Genomic DNA, 21371 nt, shown 5'->3' on the forward strand with positions numbered 1-21371 from the left:
ACGGAAGTATGTCCTTATTGAATCTCCTTATTGAAGAGGAATGGCTTTGGAAGTGACTGCTCAAACTACCAGGGAATAATTCCGTTGTCAGTTATTGGAAACTCTTTTCAATGGTCCTGCCAAACCTATGTTGGTATACTATTCAAAATATCTGGCGATTAGAAATAGCTTCTTTATATTGGACAGTCAATCTGGACAGTCAGTGTATCTGCCTCAAGCTTTGTGACAGATTTTGGAGTTGACTGGCCTCCCAGAGAAATATTGAAGTCTGTTAAAGTTCTGCACCATTGGACAGAAATCTGCATGCAAGTAAACAGCAATTACAGTCAATTCTACTGGACTGTAATGGTGATGTGCCAAGGATGTGAAGTGGCTTTAGAAATCCCCATAATCATTGTGGGCTACATCATGATAAAGGCTGTAAAATTCTGGTTACGTTTGGGGAACCAAGTCATGCTGAATGCTAACTTTGCTGATGACCTGGCCTTCTCGAATTTTATGGGAAGAAGCAGCCGAAGTTGAACTGTAGATAAATTAGAATAAAACCTTAATCATGACTGTGGAACAACCCTGCGCCTGTCCCTAAAAATGTTTTGGATATTTGCTATGAATGGCTCTGGCTATTCAAAGCAAATCTTCGGCCATCTACAGCCTTCACCCTACCACAACTGACTGCAAGTTATCATGCGGGTGGACAAAGTGATCATTTTCTGACACCCTCTCTGAGTTTCTACTGCTGTCAAACATCAGACATGGTGTTGCACAAGCACGTGCCATAGATCAAAGTAGATGGATTAGACAAACTCCACTCTCTATGCTAAACAATACCCAGCAGGAGATTTAAGTAAAACTAGTCTTGCAAGCAAAAAAAGTCAGATGGAAAGTTAAGATAGAAAACGCTCACCATATGGTTTTATATAACCAATGTAAAAAATATTTTTTTCATGAAGAAATGAGGGGCGGGGCAAGTACAGGATGTGGTATGTTTCTTGACAAAACCTTATCCTGTTTTTTTTTTCTTTTTACTTGAAAGGGACTTTTTCTAAGATGCAAAATGTGAAATGTGTGGGTTCAAATTCATTATAGATGAGAACAAGCTAGTAGACAAGAGCATTTGTATGAGGTTTGGTAAGTTCAAATACTAATAGTTTTCCCTCAGTACTAACCTTGAACAGAAGACATTGTTTGAGAAAACTATATGAGACTGATTAGTTTTTATGCATTGGTGATTTTCTTTTGTTCTGAAAATAATAATTGTGATAGTTAAAAAGAAACCTTTTTTATGCAGTTCTTGTTGATTTACAATAAAAATACTGAATAAATTATAATTGAGAGAGAAGGGATGCAAAAAACTAATCCTACTTGCAGGTGTGTAGATTATGTCAGAAAGGCGCACAGTTCTGACTCTTGTAGCAGAGAGGGAGTTGGGGGGTGGGGGGGTATTGAAGGATATTTTTGTGTGTTTGGGGATTGAAAAATCCCTTATATTTAGACTTAATTTTTTAAGCTAGAGGGAGAAGGTCTTTGCACCAGTTTGGCCATGAATGCACATAGTTTGTATGTACTCTTGATGTTCTTCTTCTTAAACGTATGATCCAAAGGTCTTCAACCTTGCCTTTTTGGAATGCTAAAAGATAATTAACAGGTCTGGGGTGAGTAGTCCCTGGCATGTGGGCTAAATGTTGCTTTGCATTTATTATTGCACAAATTACTGAAAAGCAAAATCAGCAGACATATGTTCTAATTCTAGGAGTGGCAATACCTTAAAGGCAGCAGCCATGGGCTTCAAAAAAAGAACTTAGTGGTTGCTCCACAGGTTTACAATTTTACCGATTTTGAATTAATTTTTTTATTTTTCTTGTTGGCACTCTCAAATGACTATCTTTTATTACATAATTAAAATTTGAGAAGTACAAATTGTAACTCACACAAAAAGAGTTATATACAGAAGCTTAACCTTAGAAAGAAAAACATTTGCAAAAACTTGGAAGAGTTTCCTTTTTCTTCTATGAGTCAATATTTTGTCATCCAGTGTTGCCTTTCAAGCCATCCCAAAAGTATTTACATATATGTCTGTGGACATTCCTTTATGAAAAATGACTCAAATACTGATACCTCTGTCTTGTATATTCTACGTGTATGACTTTCGGAAAAAAGTTTTGCTATTTTGGAACTGGTGTTACAAGCTCAAGCATAAGCAACAGTGTGCAAGGACTGTACATTAATCAGTTGTGACATCTTTTACTGTAAGTATTGGTATTCATTTTTTTTTCAATATTGTGAGATAGCTGACATTGCTCACTGTCAGCCTTCCTTGCAGGAGGTGCATTGAACTAAAAAAAAGTTTCAAATATTACCGGATGTCAAGATGGATTGCGTATTGGACTTCAAAGTCCATGAGATTGATGTTCGGTAAATACTTGTTGATTACTAACACAGTAAGTGCTGGGGGACTTCTCGGACTAGGAGACGCTATTGAACAAGGCATTGAAAGAGTGCAAGGATTACATAAAGGAGTACCTTTTGATTGGGAAAGGGTATGTAAGTACCCATTTTGTTATCTAATGTTTTTGTTGTTTGTTGTGTTTTTTTTTTTTCAGAGAGCGTAGCCAGGGATCTTTTTTGGAGGGGCTCTTATGTATTTCTAGAGAAGGGTCCAAATACAGCTGTTAACTTCATGTAGCCACTATATGCCCTGAAGGTGTATACTCAAGTATACCTTCTGGATTTAGAGGGGTAAAGAGTCTCAAAAACCCCTGGCTACCCTACTGTTTTTTTATATTTGTAATAGAATCACAGTAGTTTGTTGTCAGTTATAATTGTCTTTTGATTTGGCGTACGTATATACTGCACATATATTGCTTAGATATGTTTTACCTAGAATTTTGTTTTCGTTTTGCTTAATATGATATTATGATAGCTTATTGCCACATTCCTCTATTTGATATCTGAAATTTCTTTTTTGAACAGATATTAGCTACAGATTTATGCAGTTTTTCATCTGAATGTTGTTCTTTTTACATCTTTCTTAAGAAAAAAAGAAGGAAACTTGCAGCACACAACTATTTTCCATTTTCGAATATTGAGAGGATTCGAATATTGAAATGGAAGTGCTTTGAATTAACTATTCTTGAATCTGATTTATATGTGACTTTTAATCTTTTGATTTTGTTGGTGATATTATGTATACATAATGTTGTTGAAATCAATTTTAGGTATTTTTGCTAGTTTTTTCATTGCTCTTATCTTGCATAAATCAGTAGCTGAAAATTTGAATCTGTTGGCAGTGGAGTCAATTGACGAAAATTTTGATGGGGGGGGGGGATCATGTTTTTCAAAATCGATGGAAGGTGATTTTTTTTTTTTTTTTAATGATAATGATAAAAAGAGGCATTTTCAATGAAAATTCCAAAAAAATTGTTTTTCAAGATCTGGTGAAGAGAATCTAGGGGAAGGGGTTCCCCAGATTGATGCCCCCACCTCTGCGACCCCTCAAAACTTTTTGGGGAGGAGAGACAGACAGTAGGAAGCCAAAAATATGTGATTATTATGTGTCAAATAGTTTAAAGATTTAAACTATTTGACAGAAGAGTGTAGTTTTTTCAAATAGTGTAAAATGTCACAATTTTTCTTTTCTTGATCTTCCAGAGCGAGGGGAAGTGTGAACTAGAGCGTTTGTTGTTATCCTTATAAAAATTACACATTGCTTTAATCATTCTTTTTGGCTTAATTTATTTTTCATTTAGAATTTTAAATTCTTAAAAAAAAATTGATTTGAGATGCCTTAAGAGAAACTCTGATTTTTCTCTTAAGGGTTAAGAAAATTATTACGCATTACTGCTATATAAGTCTCCTGTCTTTGTATGTTCTGTAATCTGTGATTTGAGGATCTATTCTTACATGCCTTTTTATGACAAATGATAAGTGAAGTAATTAAAAAGCTGTAATTCTTAAGAAAAAAAAAGTCGTGATGACAGACATTATCATTCAATGAAGCAATTTTTCCCTAAATTAGTAAACACTTTTATCAAGTGTCAAGGGGGGGGGGGGATCCCAGTCATCCTTTCTCTCTTGCAGGTCTGCTTATCTGACCCAGAGGCTACATTTCCCCTTCGCTTCTTTGTGACTTCATAGATTGTAAACACCTGGAAATGATAATTGTCCTGAGGTCTGGATGCATAGAACTTTTGATAAGAATATTTTTCCCAACATTTTCAGACAATTTTTGTTTCTTTTTCTAATTTTCAAAACAAATACCCTTTTTTGTAGTGGTTGACTATTAAATTTCAGATTTACCCCCCACTTCTTTCAAAGTCCTCTCAAAAGGATATTTGTGCCTTTTTTCTTTATTCTGAAACCGATTACTATGGCTATTTTTCTTGGTCCAGTGCATGGCTCTCAAGACATTCATTTATAAGGTTTTTAAAGTGGTAACCCAATGTGGCAGGGGGGGGGATAAATTCTTTGAAACAGAAAAAGCCAAATTAATGGAAATAATTGGGAAAGGCATGAAATGTTGGGGGTACCCCTAGCCTGAAGCAACAAATATTGTACATGGATTCTATTTTACTTCTGATTCGTGTCTTTTTTATTTTTTTGTTTTAAGAAACTGTAATTAAAATATGAACGAGCCACAAAATAAGTCATTACTTTTTTGGCTACAATACGAAAAAATACGAAAATAGGCGAACTAATGAGGAATAATGTAATTCTAGTCGCTTAGTCGTAGGTTCGTGCAAATTTGGAAAAAAGTGTTAAATTTGGTCAACAGGGGCAGTTTAATGGGTTCTTTCGAATGAGAATGGGACATAGGTGATCTGACCACCTCAAGAGAGGAAAACAGGGGGTAAAAGTCGCCCAAAAGGGGGAAAAGCAAAAAAATCCTTTTCCCTATTTTTAGCTTGGTATTCAGTGTGTATGCTCGGTATTAGACAGAAATTGAAGCAAAGTGGTGGAACAGGTGCTTGGAGTGTCTTACCATCAAAGGGGGGGGTGGTTGGGGGTGAAGTGACATTCACCTAACAGGGGGAAACTGGAAATATTTGTTTTTGCCTAATTCAAATTGGTATTCGGTTTGTTTATTCAATCGTATATAGTCACTGATTTAATGTCATGTCGAAAGTGCAGAGGATGTCCTGGGATGGGGGAAACAGGGGTATATATTTCCCCCGGGGGAAAAAGAAGGGAAATTTCTGATCTGCTGTCTCTAAGTTTGTTCTCGTCATTTCAGGAGGCATTCTCAAGATCAAGTGGTACAGTATTACATCCTAAATCCTGGATAGGGGAAAGAGGGGAAACTGGGGGGGGGGCAGGGGAAAATACCAAACTGAGTTTCTTTTCAATTTTGGCTGCGTTGGTTATGATGACTACTGGGAGTAGGTGACAAACACTGGACAAAGGAAACCGGGAATGACAGCTGTGACACGCAAAACTACGACTGCCTCCCCCCTCGTTTCCCCTCCTTTAAGAGTCAAATCCACTACTATAACTTTCGTTTAAATATATGACTTTAATCACTGAAGGAAGAAATAAAAATAGGTAAAAAAAGAAAAGCGGTACGCAGTTGGTGCCCTGGTTCAGCAGCCTATTCGTTGTTGGCGTCTGTAGCACGCTCCATTACAGGTACACAGATCAGTTCACGGTAGTGAAGCCTTCATGCACTTGCATGGTGGCTTGCAGGCTTTCTTACAACCACATTTTACCAGTTCTTTGCACGTCTTGGAAGCCTCGGGTCGCGTCGTCAAGACAGGATTCCACTCATCATTTACGAGCTTCCATCCAAATTCAGAGGGGAAGGAGGATTCTGAACAGGGTCGGCTGCTCTTCCCCAAATTCGGCCAGCCTGAAAGTGTGCGCGTCTGGTGTGCTGAAGAAGGGCGTCGGATGTTGGTGGGATGCGGTCAATCTGCCTTCCCTTGGCAAAAAACACTTTTCTCGCTTCGTCAATACCCTGGACTTCGCTTGCCTGCTCATACCATAAAATTACAAATCTCTCCAGTAGCTCTTGCGTTCGTGGTCTCGTAGCAGTCGACGCAGATGACAAATCCAAGAACGCGTCAGTTGCATCAGGATAACTTCTCCAGACATCAAAGGCTTTCTTCTTTCCAATAAAACAAAAAGAAGATACTGTATCGCAGCCTGTAATCGCGTGGAAACCAGGCAAAGCTTTTGACTTTTGGGGGCCAAGCGTATGATGAATTTCGTGAGCTGGGATGATTCTGCGCTGCTGCTTCACACCAAAGTCCACCCTGAGCTAAATAAGCGGGACGTATGATAACTTGTTGGTGACCAGACAGGTAGCAGTGACGAACGTGGAGGATAATACGCGTGTCTGCCTCTTCATGATCGCAAGGGACCAAATCATCTCGACCAGCTGACACCGAAGGCACAACATCTGAATACTTTGTGCTATAAACTTCTTTTCCAAACAGTCATGCTTGCCAAGCGGTCTGCTAACAGGAAGAACAGTTGCTCATTGTTTTCTTCGGTACGGAGGAAAGCAGCCAAGTTCCGAGGGACAGAAGTCGATTCTCTTAGGCTGACTCGCTGTCCGAAACCTCTCCTTTCTCTTTCTCCTTTCTTCAAGCGGCTTTTGATGTACCTGTTCCATATAACGTCGATGTGACTGACCGTCTCTAGTTGGCTATGAATGTATGGTAGAAAAACTGTGCCCGCGTAATATTTGAAAAATTTGCAGGAGCCGGGTGCAAGCATATGACCCAAGGCTGATCCATCGAATACTTTTGCACTGACTCGAGGAATAGTAGTTGGTATGTCCAGCAATGCTTCTAAACAAGCTGTAAGGTCAGATTTTGCAGTTTTCCTAAGGGATCCGCTGTCGGACAGTGCAGGGGGAGTGGCTGGTTGTCTTGCTTAAAAAATTCGTCCATGTCGCCGTCACGAGACTGGCAGGCAGTGTACAATCTACCAAACAAAGAACAACCGTTTTTCAGACTAGAAATCTCTTGTTTCGCTTTTGACGGTTTCATGGCTATCACACTTGTGAATAGTAGCAGATTATATATCTTAGTAACATCTGTGACTGGTGTGGAGCATGTTGACAGTCGCTCTTCGGTAAACGTCTTATATTGGCCGATTCTAATTTTGTAAGCATTCCTGGCGCTGTGTACTACGTTACTGGGCATGACCTTCCTCGTTTCAAGGGTAAGAAGGTCGTTTTATGATTCAGCAAATGGGTTTCCCCTTCCTTGAATGACTTGAAGAAAGTCCTGAAAGTCTTTCACCCCCAAGTTGGAACATAAGTATTCCAAGCACTTTTCTCATGACTTCCCTTCAGTTTCTATCTAATAACGAATATACTCACCAAATATCAAGCTGAAATAGGCAAACCGTTACTTTTTCGCATTTTCCCCCTTTGGGTGACTTTTACCCCCTGTCCCCCCCCCTTTAGTGTGGTCGGATCGATTGTGTCCCAGTCTCATTCGAAAGAGCACATCAAACTGAATATGTGGACCAAGTTTCATACTTTTTTTACAAATTTGCACGAATCATCCTGTTTTGTGGACTAAGTTACTCGACTATAACTATGTATCAATGGTAAAAATCTTAATACTTTGGATATACCAATTATTAATAGTATATCAATTTCTACATATTATTTTAATCATTACTGTATGGGATATTGTATCAGGTGCCAAACCAATAAGTTCACTTTTTAAATTAAAAAAAGAAATTTCTAGTGTCACAATATGTGCCAGCTTCCTGAAAGAAACTCCCAAAATAGGAATTAAACCACAAACTTGACATAAAACACCCCTGACTAATAGGACGGATGCCTTTATCCCTGGCTGACTTTTCTACCACGTTGGCATAAACTTACATTTCGATAGCAGATTGTGTGTTTTGTTAGGTATATTTGAGCTATTCAAAAGCCAAATCGATTAAGCCCCAGTTTGTGCATCTATCTGATTTATGCGTCGAAACACTTGTTTGCCTCGTATGTTTGTAAGGATGTTCTGCAAGAATTAGTACTATTATAAAAAAATAAACATTTCAGCCGTTTCATACAAAATAATTTTCTTTTTTATGGTGGATTATATAGATAAAAAACTAAGACATGAGCATACAAAAATATAGAGATACCCCAACAAGCCCTGGTTGCTTTTTCCCAATCAGATAATTGGTGAATTATAACTTTTTGAATTTATGCACGTTTGAACTTTTTTCCGCCTGAGTTACCAGAATATCATTATCTGGTTCATAATTAGAAATAAATGAGGCTATGGCTTGTTTTAATTAAACTATTTTAAGCAAAATTTAATCTGTAATCTCCTTCGTCTATATTGATAATGATTCCTTTTTTTTCTTATTATTATTATTATTATTTCGATGATTTCTCTAAAACTTTGCTGCGAATTAAGTTACTTTTTTTATCTTTTAGTCTTATTTTCTAGTATATATTTACTATTTCATCTGTTTTTTCCCTTTTCTTTTTCCTGTTCATACAGGCTTCCAAATGTGAAGCAGAAATATTTGGACGTTTATGTGTATATATATAAAAAAAAATCAAATACTAGGATGTTTTATATTAAAAAGAAAATGTTTTGTTGTTGAATAGAAAATAATATGCGTTCTTATGGTAGATTGTATTAAAATTCTTAAGATAAATTTTGTAAGAGCATACAAAAAAATAAGAAAACCTCAGCAAATCTTGGTTGATTTTCCCACCACTATATCTTTTTGAAATTTCTCCGTCGTTTGTTCTATGTACTCAATCGATTTGGCCTCTGAAATGCCTATGTTATTTTTCGTGGAAGCTACAGTATCATTTTTGTTTTGTTGTTTTTTTTACCTGTTTTTGATTATAATTTTTGCCAAAATCTTTAGCAAAGATGACAACAGTGGGACTTGCTTGTGGTGTACCAAATCATTACTGGTATGTTTGGCTTGATGCTTTTATTCCTGGCCGAACGTTCTACTGTGTTGCCAAAAAGATATTCTTAGATCAACTTCTATATTCTCCTTTCTGCTCTTCGACATTTTATTTTGGTATTGGATACCTAGAAGGACAATCTATGAAAGAAGCGTGGGAAGAATACAAAAGAAAATTCATTTTCCTTTATGTCGTAAGTTTGTGCTTCTTTTTTTACATTACATTTAAGATCAGGAGAAATAAATCATGAGGCCTTTCAGTTAGCCACTATAGCAAAATTTTATATTCACACCAATCGTATGCTTTCAGTAAAAAAAGAGAAGAAAAGAAAAAAAACTATAAAAAACAATAAAAAATCACCTAGGAAGAAAATTTAAATTAGTGCATCGGATTAGCAAATGATAAGAAATATTCTTTAGGTTTCAGTTGTAGAAGGAATAGGCTATGCGATTTTTTTTTGATGGGGGGGTTCCATGACGGAGCTGACTTCTTACAGGTTTTGCAGGCATGTAAAGGCTGTTTGTACTTGTAGATCAGATTATGTCCGAATAGCAGGGGCAGGGAATCATAATTAGGAGCATCCATACCCAATGTGGTTATAGGAGCCAAATGGGGGACAGCGGGGCAAAACCTTTGGGTACTGGCACTTCATCTGTGGGTACTTATTGGAAAGACATACTGGCAACTAGTTTAAGGGATGCTCATGATTGTTTTTGTTAGTTAAGTGATTAAAGTATCTTAATTCTTTGTAAAATTCATAAAAAGCCTGGAATCATCAAAGAAAACAAAAAACATGTAAGAACCCCCATTTTGGATAAACTTTATTGATACCTGTCAATGATAACAGTGATCATTTTTTTTTTTTTTTTTTTTTTTTTTTTTTTTTTTTTGTACTTGCGTAGTTGAGCCTATGATACCACTTGAGACTTTGGTTACTCATAAACAATATAGAAAAGAAAATTCCCTTATTGCTTTTCAAATTCTTTTGCGAGCCTTAAACTGCTAAAAAAAACAACTATATTTTACTACAAAATATAAATATTCTATCTATCACATATACTATATACTGTACAAAATTGTATATATATATATATATATATATATATATATATATATATATATATATATATATATATATATATATATATATATATATATATATATATATATATATATATATATATATATATATATATATATATATATGCGTATATATATATATGCATATATATATATGTATATATATATGTATATATATATATATATAAACATATATATATATACATATATATATATATATATATACATATATATACCATTAAAAATATGCTATAAGATATTTATAATATAGGTTTCACTTATTTTTTATGGCCTACCCTGTTTTTTTTGTTTTTTCTTTCTCCACATTTATATTACTGTTTTAAATATTTCAATACTTAATGTACCATATTTTACAGCATATAGGTTAGGTGAACTTATACAGTGAATGAATAAAATGAATCTGAATTTATAAAATTAATGTATGAAATAGTGAAAATGATGGAGTACAAAAAGAGAGAGAAAAAAAGGAAGAAAAGGAATCTGTGTTTTTTTCCGCCTTTCCGGTTTTTGCAGAGGAAACGAAAAAAATATAGTTATTACATATGCTGCAATAAATAAAAGGGGGAAAAAAGTTTTAATACCCTACTCGTTAGACATAGTAATTAAAAATTAAATAAAATGAGAAATAAACGAACAAGCAGTGAATAAACTAGGAAAATTGTATGGGCCAAGACCCTGACTAAGCTGCCTTCAGTACAAGATAAGGTTCGAAAAAAAAAACGTTGACAAAATACGGAAAAACAAAAGCACAGAATTACTTTAAATATTAAAAACCGCCTTTAACTAGGGGATGGATTCAAAAAGACAGAAACCAGGTGAATCATATGAAACGTGCCGAAAAATCGTTAAACTTTGTATCCTGCCTATATGCCTATATACCTTCTATTTCGTTTGTTTAGTGTTTCTTTTTCTGTATTGTAATTGCCCTTTAATTAACACTGATTACATTTACTGAAATATATTAAAAATAAGATCTGATGGGTTAGGAGCACTAAAGTACAATCGGTATTTGTGTATTTTGTTTATTTTAAACAATTAAAATATGTATTATATTTGTATATCATTTATAATATATTAAATATTATTTTTATATTCTATTATTATATTATGTTTATGTTTTATATCATCAGATTACATTGGATTACTATATTATGTATTATTACTTATGTTTTATTTACTAAAAAATATATTTAGGACAATTAACTAGAAGCTGGTTAACCAGTGATCAGCTATACAAGAACAGTTTTAAAAATTAAGATACAGTTTTCAAATTAAAAACAAGATCGGCTTTGAAATAAGTTAATTTATAATACAACATATGGGTTATTACCAGGGCTATGGGGTCGGTGAATTTATGAATATTGACTTTTAAAGTATTGTCAAAATTGCATTTTATTAAAATATTATCATTTGTCGATTACAAAAGGCACTAGATATTGCAACCTTCTTTCAAATGAGCCATTTAACAGTTTTCTCTGTTGTTCCAGTGAGCCACAAGCAGTAAAAAAAAAAAAAAAAAACAGTGCTACCCATACAAAACAAATGATTTCACTTCTTGTTCAAGGTGGGAGGCTGTAACTTTCCTGTAGGGAGTTTTTGAAAATGGCTATTCCAATAGCGCTGTTTTCATTTCTATCTGATGTCATTTTCCATGATTTTTAGATTATCTTTTGAAGTTCCCCTAAAAAATTTTTCGCAATAAACTTTTAAAGCAGTTCGTGGTAACGAACTATAAGTAAGGAGCGATGTGGCTCAATAGTAACTGAAACTCTAAGAAACAGGTTCTTGGTGACAATAGATGCATCAAAAGAATTAAATTTCGATGCTAATTCAAAATATATAAAACTTGTCAAGTTTTATGTTACCCGTCAAAAATTACGAGCCTGAAAATTTGGCCAGTATTTAAAAAAGGAAGGACATATACCTAAAACATCAAGTGACATTAATGAAAATCACACCGTCAGATTCAGCTTATCAGAGAACCCTACCGTAGAGTTTCAAGCTCCTAGTTAAAAATATGCGTAATTTTACATTTTTTTGCCTGAATATACTATTGGGATTCATCTTTTTTTTTTATTTTAAGTAACAATGGGTTTATTTAAAAAAAAAAAATATATATACATCATCGATTCCCTGAAGCAATGCTTGTGCGGGAGAAAACCCACCTAATAAATAAAAAAAACCAAAAAAAAAAAAAAAAAAAAGAAATAGAAAAAAAACAACATAATTAGAGCTCAAATTACCGGACCCGAGAACCAACGAACCTCCAAACAACATCCAACAAAATTATAATAATTATAATCATATTCAGCTGCAACTAAACCCAACTCAAAGACATAACTTAAGTGGCATGGAAGAAACCATTCAAAATATAAACATGAAAACAATAGTTCTTTAGCAACTTTATAAAATCCTGCACACCCCCAACATTCCTCAAATCCTCTGGCAAACTCTCCCAAACTAACCGAACAACATGGCGAATTGAAAACCTAGACCTACACGTGACCATAGCTGGTCTTCGCACCAACTGAGAAGATCGTGTCAAATGATCGTGAGTAGTAGACGCAAGACCAAACATTCCCCAAAAACATGATGGTAACTCCAAAGCTAAATATTTAAACATAAACAGAGCATTATAGAATGCACATATTCCTGCCAACGGTAGAATTTTATTCTCGCGGTAAAGATGCCTCACCGATACAGATAGGTCAATTTGATTACCATAAAGAACTCTAATTGCCATATTCTGTGTTACGCAGAGCGGATGGAGGTGAGTTACGAATGTTTTCGACCAAACCATACAACAGTAAATGAGATATGAGTGAACCATAGAAAAATACAACATTCTCAGAATTTCACACGGAAAAAGATACCTAAGTTTACGCATAATAAAAGACTAAGGCTTTCATCAATTATAACACCAAGGTATCTAGTACTAGTAGATCTTGCAATAGTATGGTGCCCTACTTCTATATTATTAATCCATGGATAATGTCCAGTAATTCTACCATAAATCAAAAAATTCGACTTATTATGATTCAGTCTCAATTTATTTACTCGCATCCACTTTTCAATCGAAGAAATACCTTGTTTCAACATAGTCATCAGCTCATTTTCAGTTCTAGCAGCTACAGTGAAATGGGCATCATAAGCAAAACATGGTAGAATTCCCTTTGTACCATAAGTATCAAGGTCCAAAGAACAAGACACATTACTTGAAGCTCTACAAAGGTCATTAATATAAACCAAAACACAACAAAGGACCCAAAACGGATCCCTGGGGTACTCCAATCGAAATATATTCAATTTTAGATGTAACTCCATCCATCACAACACACTGAGTCCTTTCACTAAGAAAACTAACTATGACATTTAAAAAATCACCACGTATACCACTACTATATAGCTTTTGAACTAGTATATCATGATCAACAGAGTCAAATGCTTTAGTAATATCCAAAAATATCAAAGCTATCTTCAGACCCTTGTCTAAAGCATCATTGATAAAAGTTGTTAAAAACAAAACTCCATGCTCCGTAGAATGATGACTCCTAAACCCGAACTGACTAGAACAAAAAAATTGTCTTTTCTCGAAAAAACTTCCCATTCTACTATGAATCAACTTTTCAAACACTCTAGAAATAAATGGCAGTAAAGAAATCGGTCTATAATCACTAAAACAATTCTTATCCCCTCCTTTAAATATCGGGATAACATTCGCGCACTTTAGACAATCGGGAAATATTCCAGCTTTTAAACAATTAATTATCAGTCCTAAAAAAGACTAGATATAACAGGTAATATCGACTTCAAAACCTTCAACGAAATAACATCGCCTCCTGATGCACCATTTTTCATATTATTTATAACATCAAATAATTCATCAATAGTTACAGATTTAAGGTACGCAGACACATCACAATCTTCAGGTAGGAACTGACGAAAATCTCCATCTTGATCAAATACTGGCACCGATGATGACACACGCTGTCCAATAGTAGCGAAGTGATTACACATCTCATCTGCAACATTATTATTCTTTCCCATATTATCTGGACGGATCAAGACGCTACCAGGGCAAGTCACCGACTTAATCAATTTCCAAGTCTTACTCGGGTTACCCTCAACTTTTTTAAATTTAACCTTATAATATTCTACCTTTGCCAGTCGGAGTGCAGCATTTAACCTACTATTATAAACTCTATATATTACTTTATCATGAGGATCATTGCTCCTTGTTGACAGCTTATATACAAAACGTCTTCTATTAACTGACTGTAACAAACTCTTTGTAATCCAAGGTTTATTCGGAGACATCCTTCTCTTCTGTATTCCTGACACTTCACAACATTCCAAAAACGTATTCTTAATCTTACCATACCAAAGCTCAAACTTCAAATTTAAATCTAATTCTTCTTGTAAAAATTTAAAGTCTAACTGTTCTATCCTAAGCTTAAATCTTGAAATAGTATTTGAATCAACTATTAATTTCTTTGGCTTAGGGCGAGCATCACAATTAATATTAATATTCTTAAATATACCCGGAACTAATATAGCCAAACCAAAGTGATCCGAAACATCATTTAACACAACACTCGACGAATCATGGGGAACATTCAAAAATACATTATCAATTAGAGATGAAGATAAATCCGTCACTCTAGTACAAATATTTACAGCAGGATGCATCCCATAACTTAAAATTAAATTCAAAAAATTGCGGTATTTTAAATTAGATGTTAAAAATTTAAAATCAATGTTAAAATCCCCACACACAAAACGCAGAATGTTCTTACGAGTTAGAAGGTCCATTTGTTGCTCTAATAATTTTAAAAAACAATATACACTAGTTGAAGGGGGGCGGTAACAAACAGCAATAAAAAATGGGTCACCATTCTTATCAACCTCCGTAACAAAACACTCAAAAACCATCTCTTTATTAACAGACAAATCATCCCTAACCTTCACAGTCAAATCAGTTCTAATATACAGGGCAAGTCCTCCATGCTGATGGTGAGTATGGTTCTTAACATACATATTATAATTTAAAATATCCAATAGTCCAGAATTATTATTCATTAACCATGTTTCAGTAAGTGCAAGAATATGGAAATCAGATAGCATACACAGCTCCGACAAATAATCCAATGTACTATTTAACCCCTGACAATTCAAATGAAAAATGCCAAGTTTATCCGGTGCCAGTCTAGTATGTAAATCAACTGGGCACTTATAATTAACCTTTGGAAAAACATCATCTACCCCCATATCAAAATCCCTGTGAAGTACCCCTAATCCGAAATCCGAAACACTCAATGGATTATTCTCAAGCCAATCCAAACGATCATTACGAACAATTATCATTTTTTATAAATATATATATATATATATATAAAAAAGAAAAGGAGGGTAGTTGCAACCAAACCTAACCAACTGAATAGCTTACTATAACTCGGAGGGTCGGTGATCCCGTTTCCAACGTAATCGAAGCTCCAGAAAAAACACAATATAACCTAAAAATAATAAGAAACATATTAACAAAATAGTATAAATAAACAAACGAATACAAAAAAAGTGAAAAAATTTACACTAACACTAGCCTGTCACAATATAGGCTTACTGTTTCCATTACTGAATTCCAGGAAATTATAATTGAAGAAAACACAATGCTCTACCTGTGTCTACCACTTACCCATTCTAAATTCTAACAAAAACTAAATAAATGAGGAAAAAAGAACAACTTTTCATTTTTTTTCCATAAACACAAATACAAAACAAAAGAAAAAAAAATATCTTAACAAACTCTTAATTCACCATTCATGATATAACCATCTATTGGTCACATAACTCAGGGATAGGTTCATCGTAGCCAAACTTTGCCGCCACACCACTACAGTCGATCTGTATATATGGTGGAACTGTATTGGAAACCCATGATGAAACTCCTATAGCATTTAATCTAGATCTCTTTACATACAACTTCCTTCGAGCTTCGCGAACTGATATTGGTGCATCATCGCTAACAGATACATTTCTATGGTGTCCAATAACTTTACCTTTTAATTTCTTTCCATTCTTAAGCACACTGACCTTCACATCTCGAGAACCAACATCAACTTTAAAATACTGTTGCTCCTTACGGACATTACCAACAACTCGAAACCTCGGGACCATGGATAGACCAAGACCCTCCAAACACATCTGTTCAAAAAACGATTTGGTTTGGGTGGTATTTTCGCAGGGAGCATTCCAAACGATAATATTCGTCTCTGTATGTCGATACTCAGATGCCATAAGCTGACGAGACAGATCTGCAGTCCCAGTCTCATAATTTTTCGTTGCACTAGCGATAATTGTCATTTGATTTCTTAAGCTTAGAACATCAGATTCAAGCTGTGTAACACGCGATCTCGCAGTATTAACTTCTGATTTTAGCTCAGACTGTGTATTTTCCACTGATACCATACGATTTTCTAACATTTTTATACTATCGTTTATAGAGTCTAGTTTTTTACCATTTTCAGTAAGTATTGTTAGCATCTTAGCAAAATCATCCACCAGGGTCTTCAGTGAATCGACATCGTTATTCCCTTCAGATGAAACGGTCGAATTCAACAAACTGTTCTCAACAGACTGGGATCCTACTTGGACAGTTTTAGCAATCTTCCTTTTTCGCCCCATGGCAAGTGCAAATAAAATAAAATATGTAAAATATGAATCAGTATTGATTCAGAGTTCAAAGTGTACGCATCTGCTATTAAATTGGATATTTTTAACCAGTACGCTTTTCAGTGAATTCTAATCTCAGTGAAGCTAGTTTAGATTTGGCAATGTTTTCAGGTTTCGTCAAAGGATTATGATTCCGAATGAATTGCCTAGCGTATCTTGACTACCTGAGTTAACAAAAAAAGGAGTTATTGACTCGTAACAAAAAAAGAAATTAGGCCAAAGTACTTGGTTAGATTGCGCAATTAACTATTCGTGAAAAAATCCAGCTGATTTAAATACGAGGGATTGCTCACTTCATACCACCATTTGTGTTAACACGCTGCATCCTGAGCGTTGATTTGCCTAAATTAGGACCAACTCGATAACTCTAGTGCCGGAGCATATGGCTGGCACATTCTAAGGTAGGCCTTTGCAATTTTAGTATGCATTTAGAAATAGAACTATGAATTATATACCTATCAATTGAGTGATTCCTTAGTACCTGGAACAGTAAGGAAAGACTCTCTGTGTATCTGACCCAATAAGTGAAACATGGAAACACCTATGCTGCTGGGCATCACTGCTTTTAAGCAAGTTATCAAAATGAACCCAAGCGAGTAAGACCTTTTTTTGCTCGGGGAACCTGTTTTGTGGATTAACGATTTTAGCAGTGGCGAGCGAGAGAATCCTGTGATTAGCATGTGTCTGAATGAGTTAAATTGAGACTTAATGAAAAAGAAAATTTTTTTTTTTTTTTTTTTTTAACATATAATGGGCAGAAATATAAAATTTCTTATAAAATATGGTTATATTCAAGAGATTAATTTGGATTTGTATAAGGAAACAACAGAATCTAGCAATGAGAGACACCAACTAAAAAGTCTATCAGATAATTTCAGCAAAATCTTGGAGATTGTTACTGCAAATAGCTCTAAATTGGATGTATTAACAACTGGGTTCAGAGGCCTTGAGGATCGTGTTTAAAGCCTAGAAACTACAGTAACTGACTCGATATCGATAGTTTCAGCGCTAGAACCGAAAGTTGCTGCAATTGAGAATGAGAATAAAAATATGACAAATCAAGTGAAAGTCCTCGTTGATGAAAATCAGCTTTTGAGATCCGAGTTGACTAGTATCTCGACACGAATGATGAATTTAGAAAGCAAGCCTTCAGAAAACAATATTTTGATTTGGAATATTAAAGCAAAGGATGAAATTGAAGGTGCTACAATTTTCAAGGAGATTGTTGTGCAGGGTCTGGGTTTAGATGATGTTCCGTCATTTAAGATTTTGGACTTTAAACCAGATAAGAAATTCTTGAAAGTTGACTTATTTTCGAAAAGCTCTAAATTACTACTGCTGAAGAACGCGAGGAAACTGCAAGGAAAGTCTATTTGTGGTTTTCAGAATATTTATATATCAGATGATGCTCCGCAATGTGTTCGAGAAGCACGAAAAAAGCTGATCTTGACTCGCATGAAGCTACGTGAACGCGGCATAGATAGTTGGGTCTCTAAGTCCGTGCCCCCCTGCTTGTTCATAAGGCGTCCAGATGGCTCAGTTACAAAGTACAATGCTGGTGAATTTGTACAGGAGCTTATTAATCCCCAAGATGGTGAAATGGCGACTAGCAGTGGGCGTATCCAAGCTGGTCGGAGAGGCGCTAGAGGTAGTGGAGTGGCGTTCTGAAATGATATTAGATGAAATTTCCCTTAGTCTGTTTGCTAGTGAAATACAATAAGTGAATATTATGTTATGATGAAGTTAATTATCAGGTTCCCTGAAGTTAACATACCAGAGTATTAAAAAGTATGTGTTTTGACAATAAGCATGTTTTCGTTGTATCTTTTCGGTATTTTAATTTTTTCTATGTTTCTTTTGTTTTTTTTATATTAATTTCTTTCAGTTATATGATTGAATATTTGGGATTTCTGTTGCTGAGTACAAGTTCTGCCCTACATTGTGCGTTGAAATTTGATAATGGTATTAAATAAAGAGAGACTGGCGCTGCTTGAGAATAGTCACGTAAAGTTTGCGGATCGAATGAATGAGATGTTAAATCGAGAGTTTGATGGAGATGGGAATAATCAGGTTTGTTTGGAAAATTCTAAGTATGTATTTGCAAGTGATCTTAAGGATTATGTGACGCGGCGGGGGCCACAAACTCTGCATATATTACATCTAAACTGCCGGGGGTTAAATAGTTCTCTACATTATATTTCAGATTTGTGTTCGGATCCGAATTTTGATGTGGTGGCGTTGACTGAGACATGGCTTCGGAATGATAATTCATCTTTGTGAGATATTAATGGTTATGAATTTATTAATAGGAATAGGGAGACTCGACAGCATGGAGGATTAGCAGTTTATATTAAATCAGGTTTTGCAGTTAAGACTAGACAGGATATTTGCATTTATCGTGAAATGATTTTTGAGTCAATGGTGTTGGAAATAAGTAGAAATGGATCCAAGTTTTTGGTTCTTATTTTGTATAATCCGCCTTCTGCTTCAGAGATAGAGTTTTTAGAGTTATTGGAGCAGCAATTGGAAATGTTGAATGTATCAGGTTGCCCAAGTTTCATAGCGGGTGATTTTAACATAGATATGATGGTACTTAGTAATCGTGCAACTACTAGTTTGTTAAATTTAATGTCTAGTTTCGGATTGTTCCCAGGTATAAATATTTGTACAAGGATTTGTAACACGTCAGCTAGTTTAATTGATAATATATTCACGAACGTGAATTTTTGGAAACCAGGAGTGCTGGTAAATGATGTTTCAGACCACTGTGGAGTGTTTCTTTCTGCTGAAGTGGACCATAATTATACAGCTGGGAGTTTTTGTAGCCCAATTGTACCGACTGTGGACGCGGATTCTCTTGTACGATTTAAGAATGAATTAGAGTGTATGGATTGGGAGTTTTTGAATGCAATAAGTGATCCGGATCTTAAATTTTGTAAGTGGTATGATCAATTGTGTAGTAGTCTAAGAGAAAACTGCCGGATGAGTAAAAAAAAAACAAGAGTAAATATGATTCTGCAAGAAAACCGTGGATTACCAGTAGTCTTCTTAGATCTATGAAAAGGCGCCATGAATTATATAAAAAGAGTATAATTGAGGCAAGCGTACTAAACCAGCAAATTTATCGTAAGTATAATGTTGCTTTAAATAAATTATTGAGGAAGGCTAGAATTGAGTCTTTAGCTAAAGAATTTAAAAAGAGTGAGGGTAACCCGGCAAAGACGTGGAGTCTCCTCAGGCCTCTTATTGGCAAGAGAAGAGTTACGTTGCCAAATCTTCAGTCAGATCAAACTCCAGTTCAACTTTCCAATCAGATGTGTGATTATTTTTCTAGTGTAGGTAGTAATGTTGCCGGATCTATTTATTGTGATAGGAGTGATTGTACTTTTGATCAGTATCTTCCTCCCAGTTGTGATACTTCTATTTTAATGACTAAAGTGACGGAAAGTGAATTAACAGATGTAATAATGGGTATGAAAAATAAAGCTTCAGGTGTTGATCTAATATCTATAAGAGTGCTAAAGTTTGTTCTACAATGTGTTATTAAACAACTGGTTTCACTAATAAATGGTTGTTTTAAAAGTGGTGTGTTTCCAAAGTGTTGGAAACGAGCGAAGATTGTTCCAATATTTAAGGGGGGTGATAAAAATGATATAAGTAATTACCGTCCCATTTCGCTGCTACCAGTTATTGCTAGAATTTCCGAGAAGCTAGTATATATAAGGCTAGAAAAGTATCTTGAAAAGAATTTGTTTTTTTATCAAAATCAATTTGGTTTCAGAAAAGGTTATTCTAGTGAGCATGCAATGTTGTTTTTGACTACATATGTTAATGATGCATTAGACAATAACCTTAAAGTTGCATCAATTTTTCTGGATATTGCGAAAGCGTTCGACACTGTATCTTATGATATTTTGTTAATGAAGTTAGAAAATTGTGGTATTAGGGGAAATGCTTTGAAGTTGTTAGAATCATTCTTAAATTCAAGGTCAATGTTTGTGGAGGTTAATGATGCACGTTCTGACAGTAGATTTATAAATTGTGGAGTTCCCCAGGGATCACCCCTAGGCCCACTTTTGTTTTCTATTTATATAAATGATTTGTCAAGTGCAGTTGATGGGTTGTATACTATTATTAAACCTCCTCTAGAGACACTTAAACCTAGTAAAGCCCTAGTTATGTTTGCTGACGACACGAAATTAACCGTATGTGGTAGGACTGAGAATGAATTGATGTCGCAATTACGAGAAGGTTTTAAGAATATAGAAAGGTGGATGAGAAGTAATAGGTTAAAACTTAATTGTAATAAGTCTAGTTTATTGATATATAGCAGATCTCCAAGTTATTACCCATGGGTGAATAATTTAAGTAATGGTACATCAATGATTCCACGAAAGAGGAGTGTTAGATATTTGGGGATTATTATTGATGAAACTTTAAGTTTTGTAGATCATATTGATTGTGTGTCTATGAAACTTGCACGTAATGTTGGAATTATGCGTAAACTGAAAAATTTTCTCCCAACTAGTATATTAAGATTATTGTATTTTTCAATTGTACATCCATATCTATTATATTGTTCTTCAGTATGGTCGTCTACCTTTGGAACGCATCTTCTGCCCCTGCGTGTACTACAAAATTCGGCAAT

At 34.9% G+C, this 21371-nt stretch overlaps 1 protein-coding gene across 1 annotated transcript in view; it reads left to right on the forward strand.

Annotated features, from left to right (window-relative positions):
* LOC148939883 (mpv17-like protein 2) overlaps nucleotides 1-21371 on the forward strand; it is a 39425-nt gene that overhangs the window by 9853 nt on the left and 8201 nt on the right. The window contains exons 2-3 of the mRNA XM_089106507.1: nucleotides 2321-2541; nucleotides 8848-9086. Of these exons, the coding sequence (XP_088962633.1) occupies nucleotides 2361-2541; nucleotides 8848-9086 (420 nt within the window). The 5' untranslated portion in view covers nucleotides 2321-2360. The remainder of the gene's footprint in view (nucleotides 1-2320; nucleotides 2542-8847; nucleotides 9087-21371) is intronic.

Source organism: Artemia sp. Qi Xiang Cuo, chromosome 20, assembly GCF_049724085.1.
Source record: "Artemia sp. Qi Xiang Cuo chromosome 20, ASM4972408v1, whole genome shotgun sequence".
NCBI lineage: Eukaryota > Metazoa > Arthropoda > Branchiopoda > Anostraca > Artemiidae > Artemia > Artemia sp. Qi Xiang Cuo.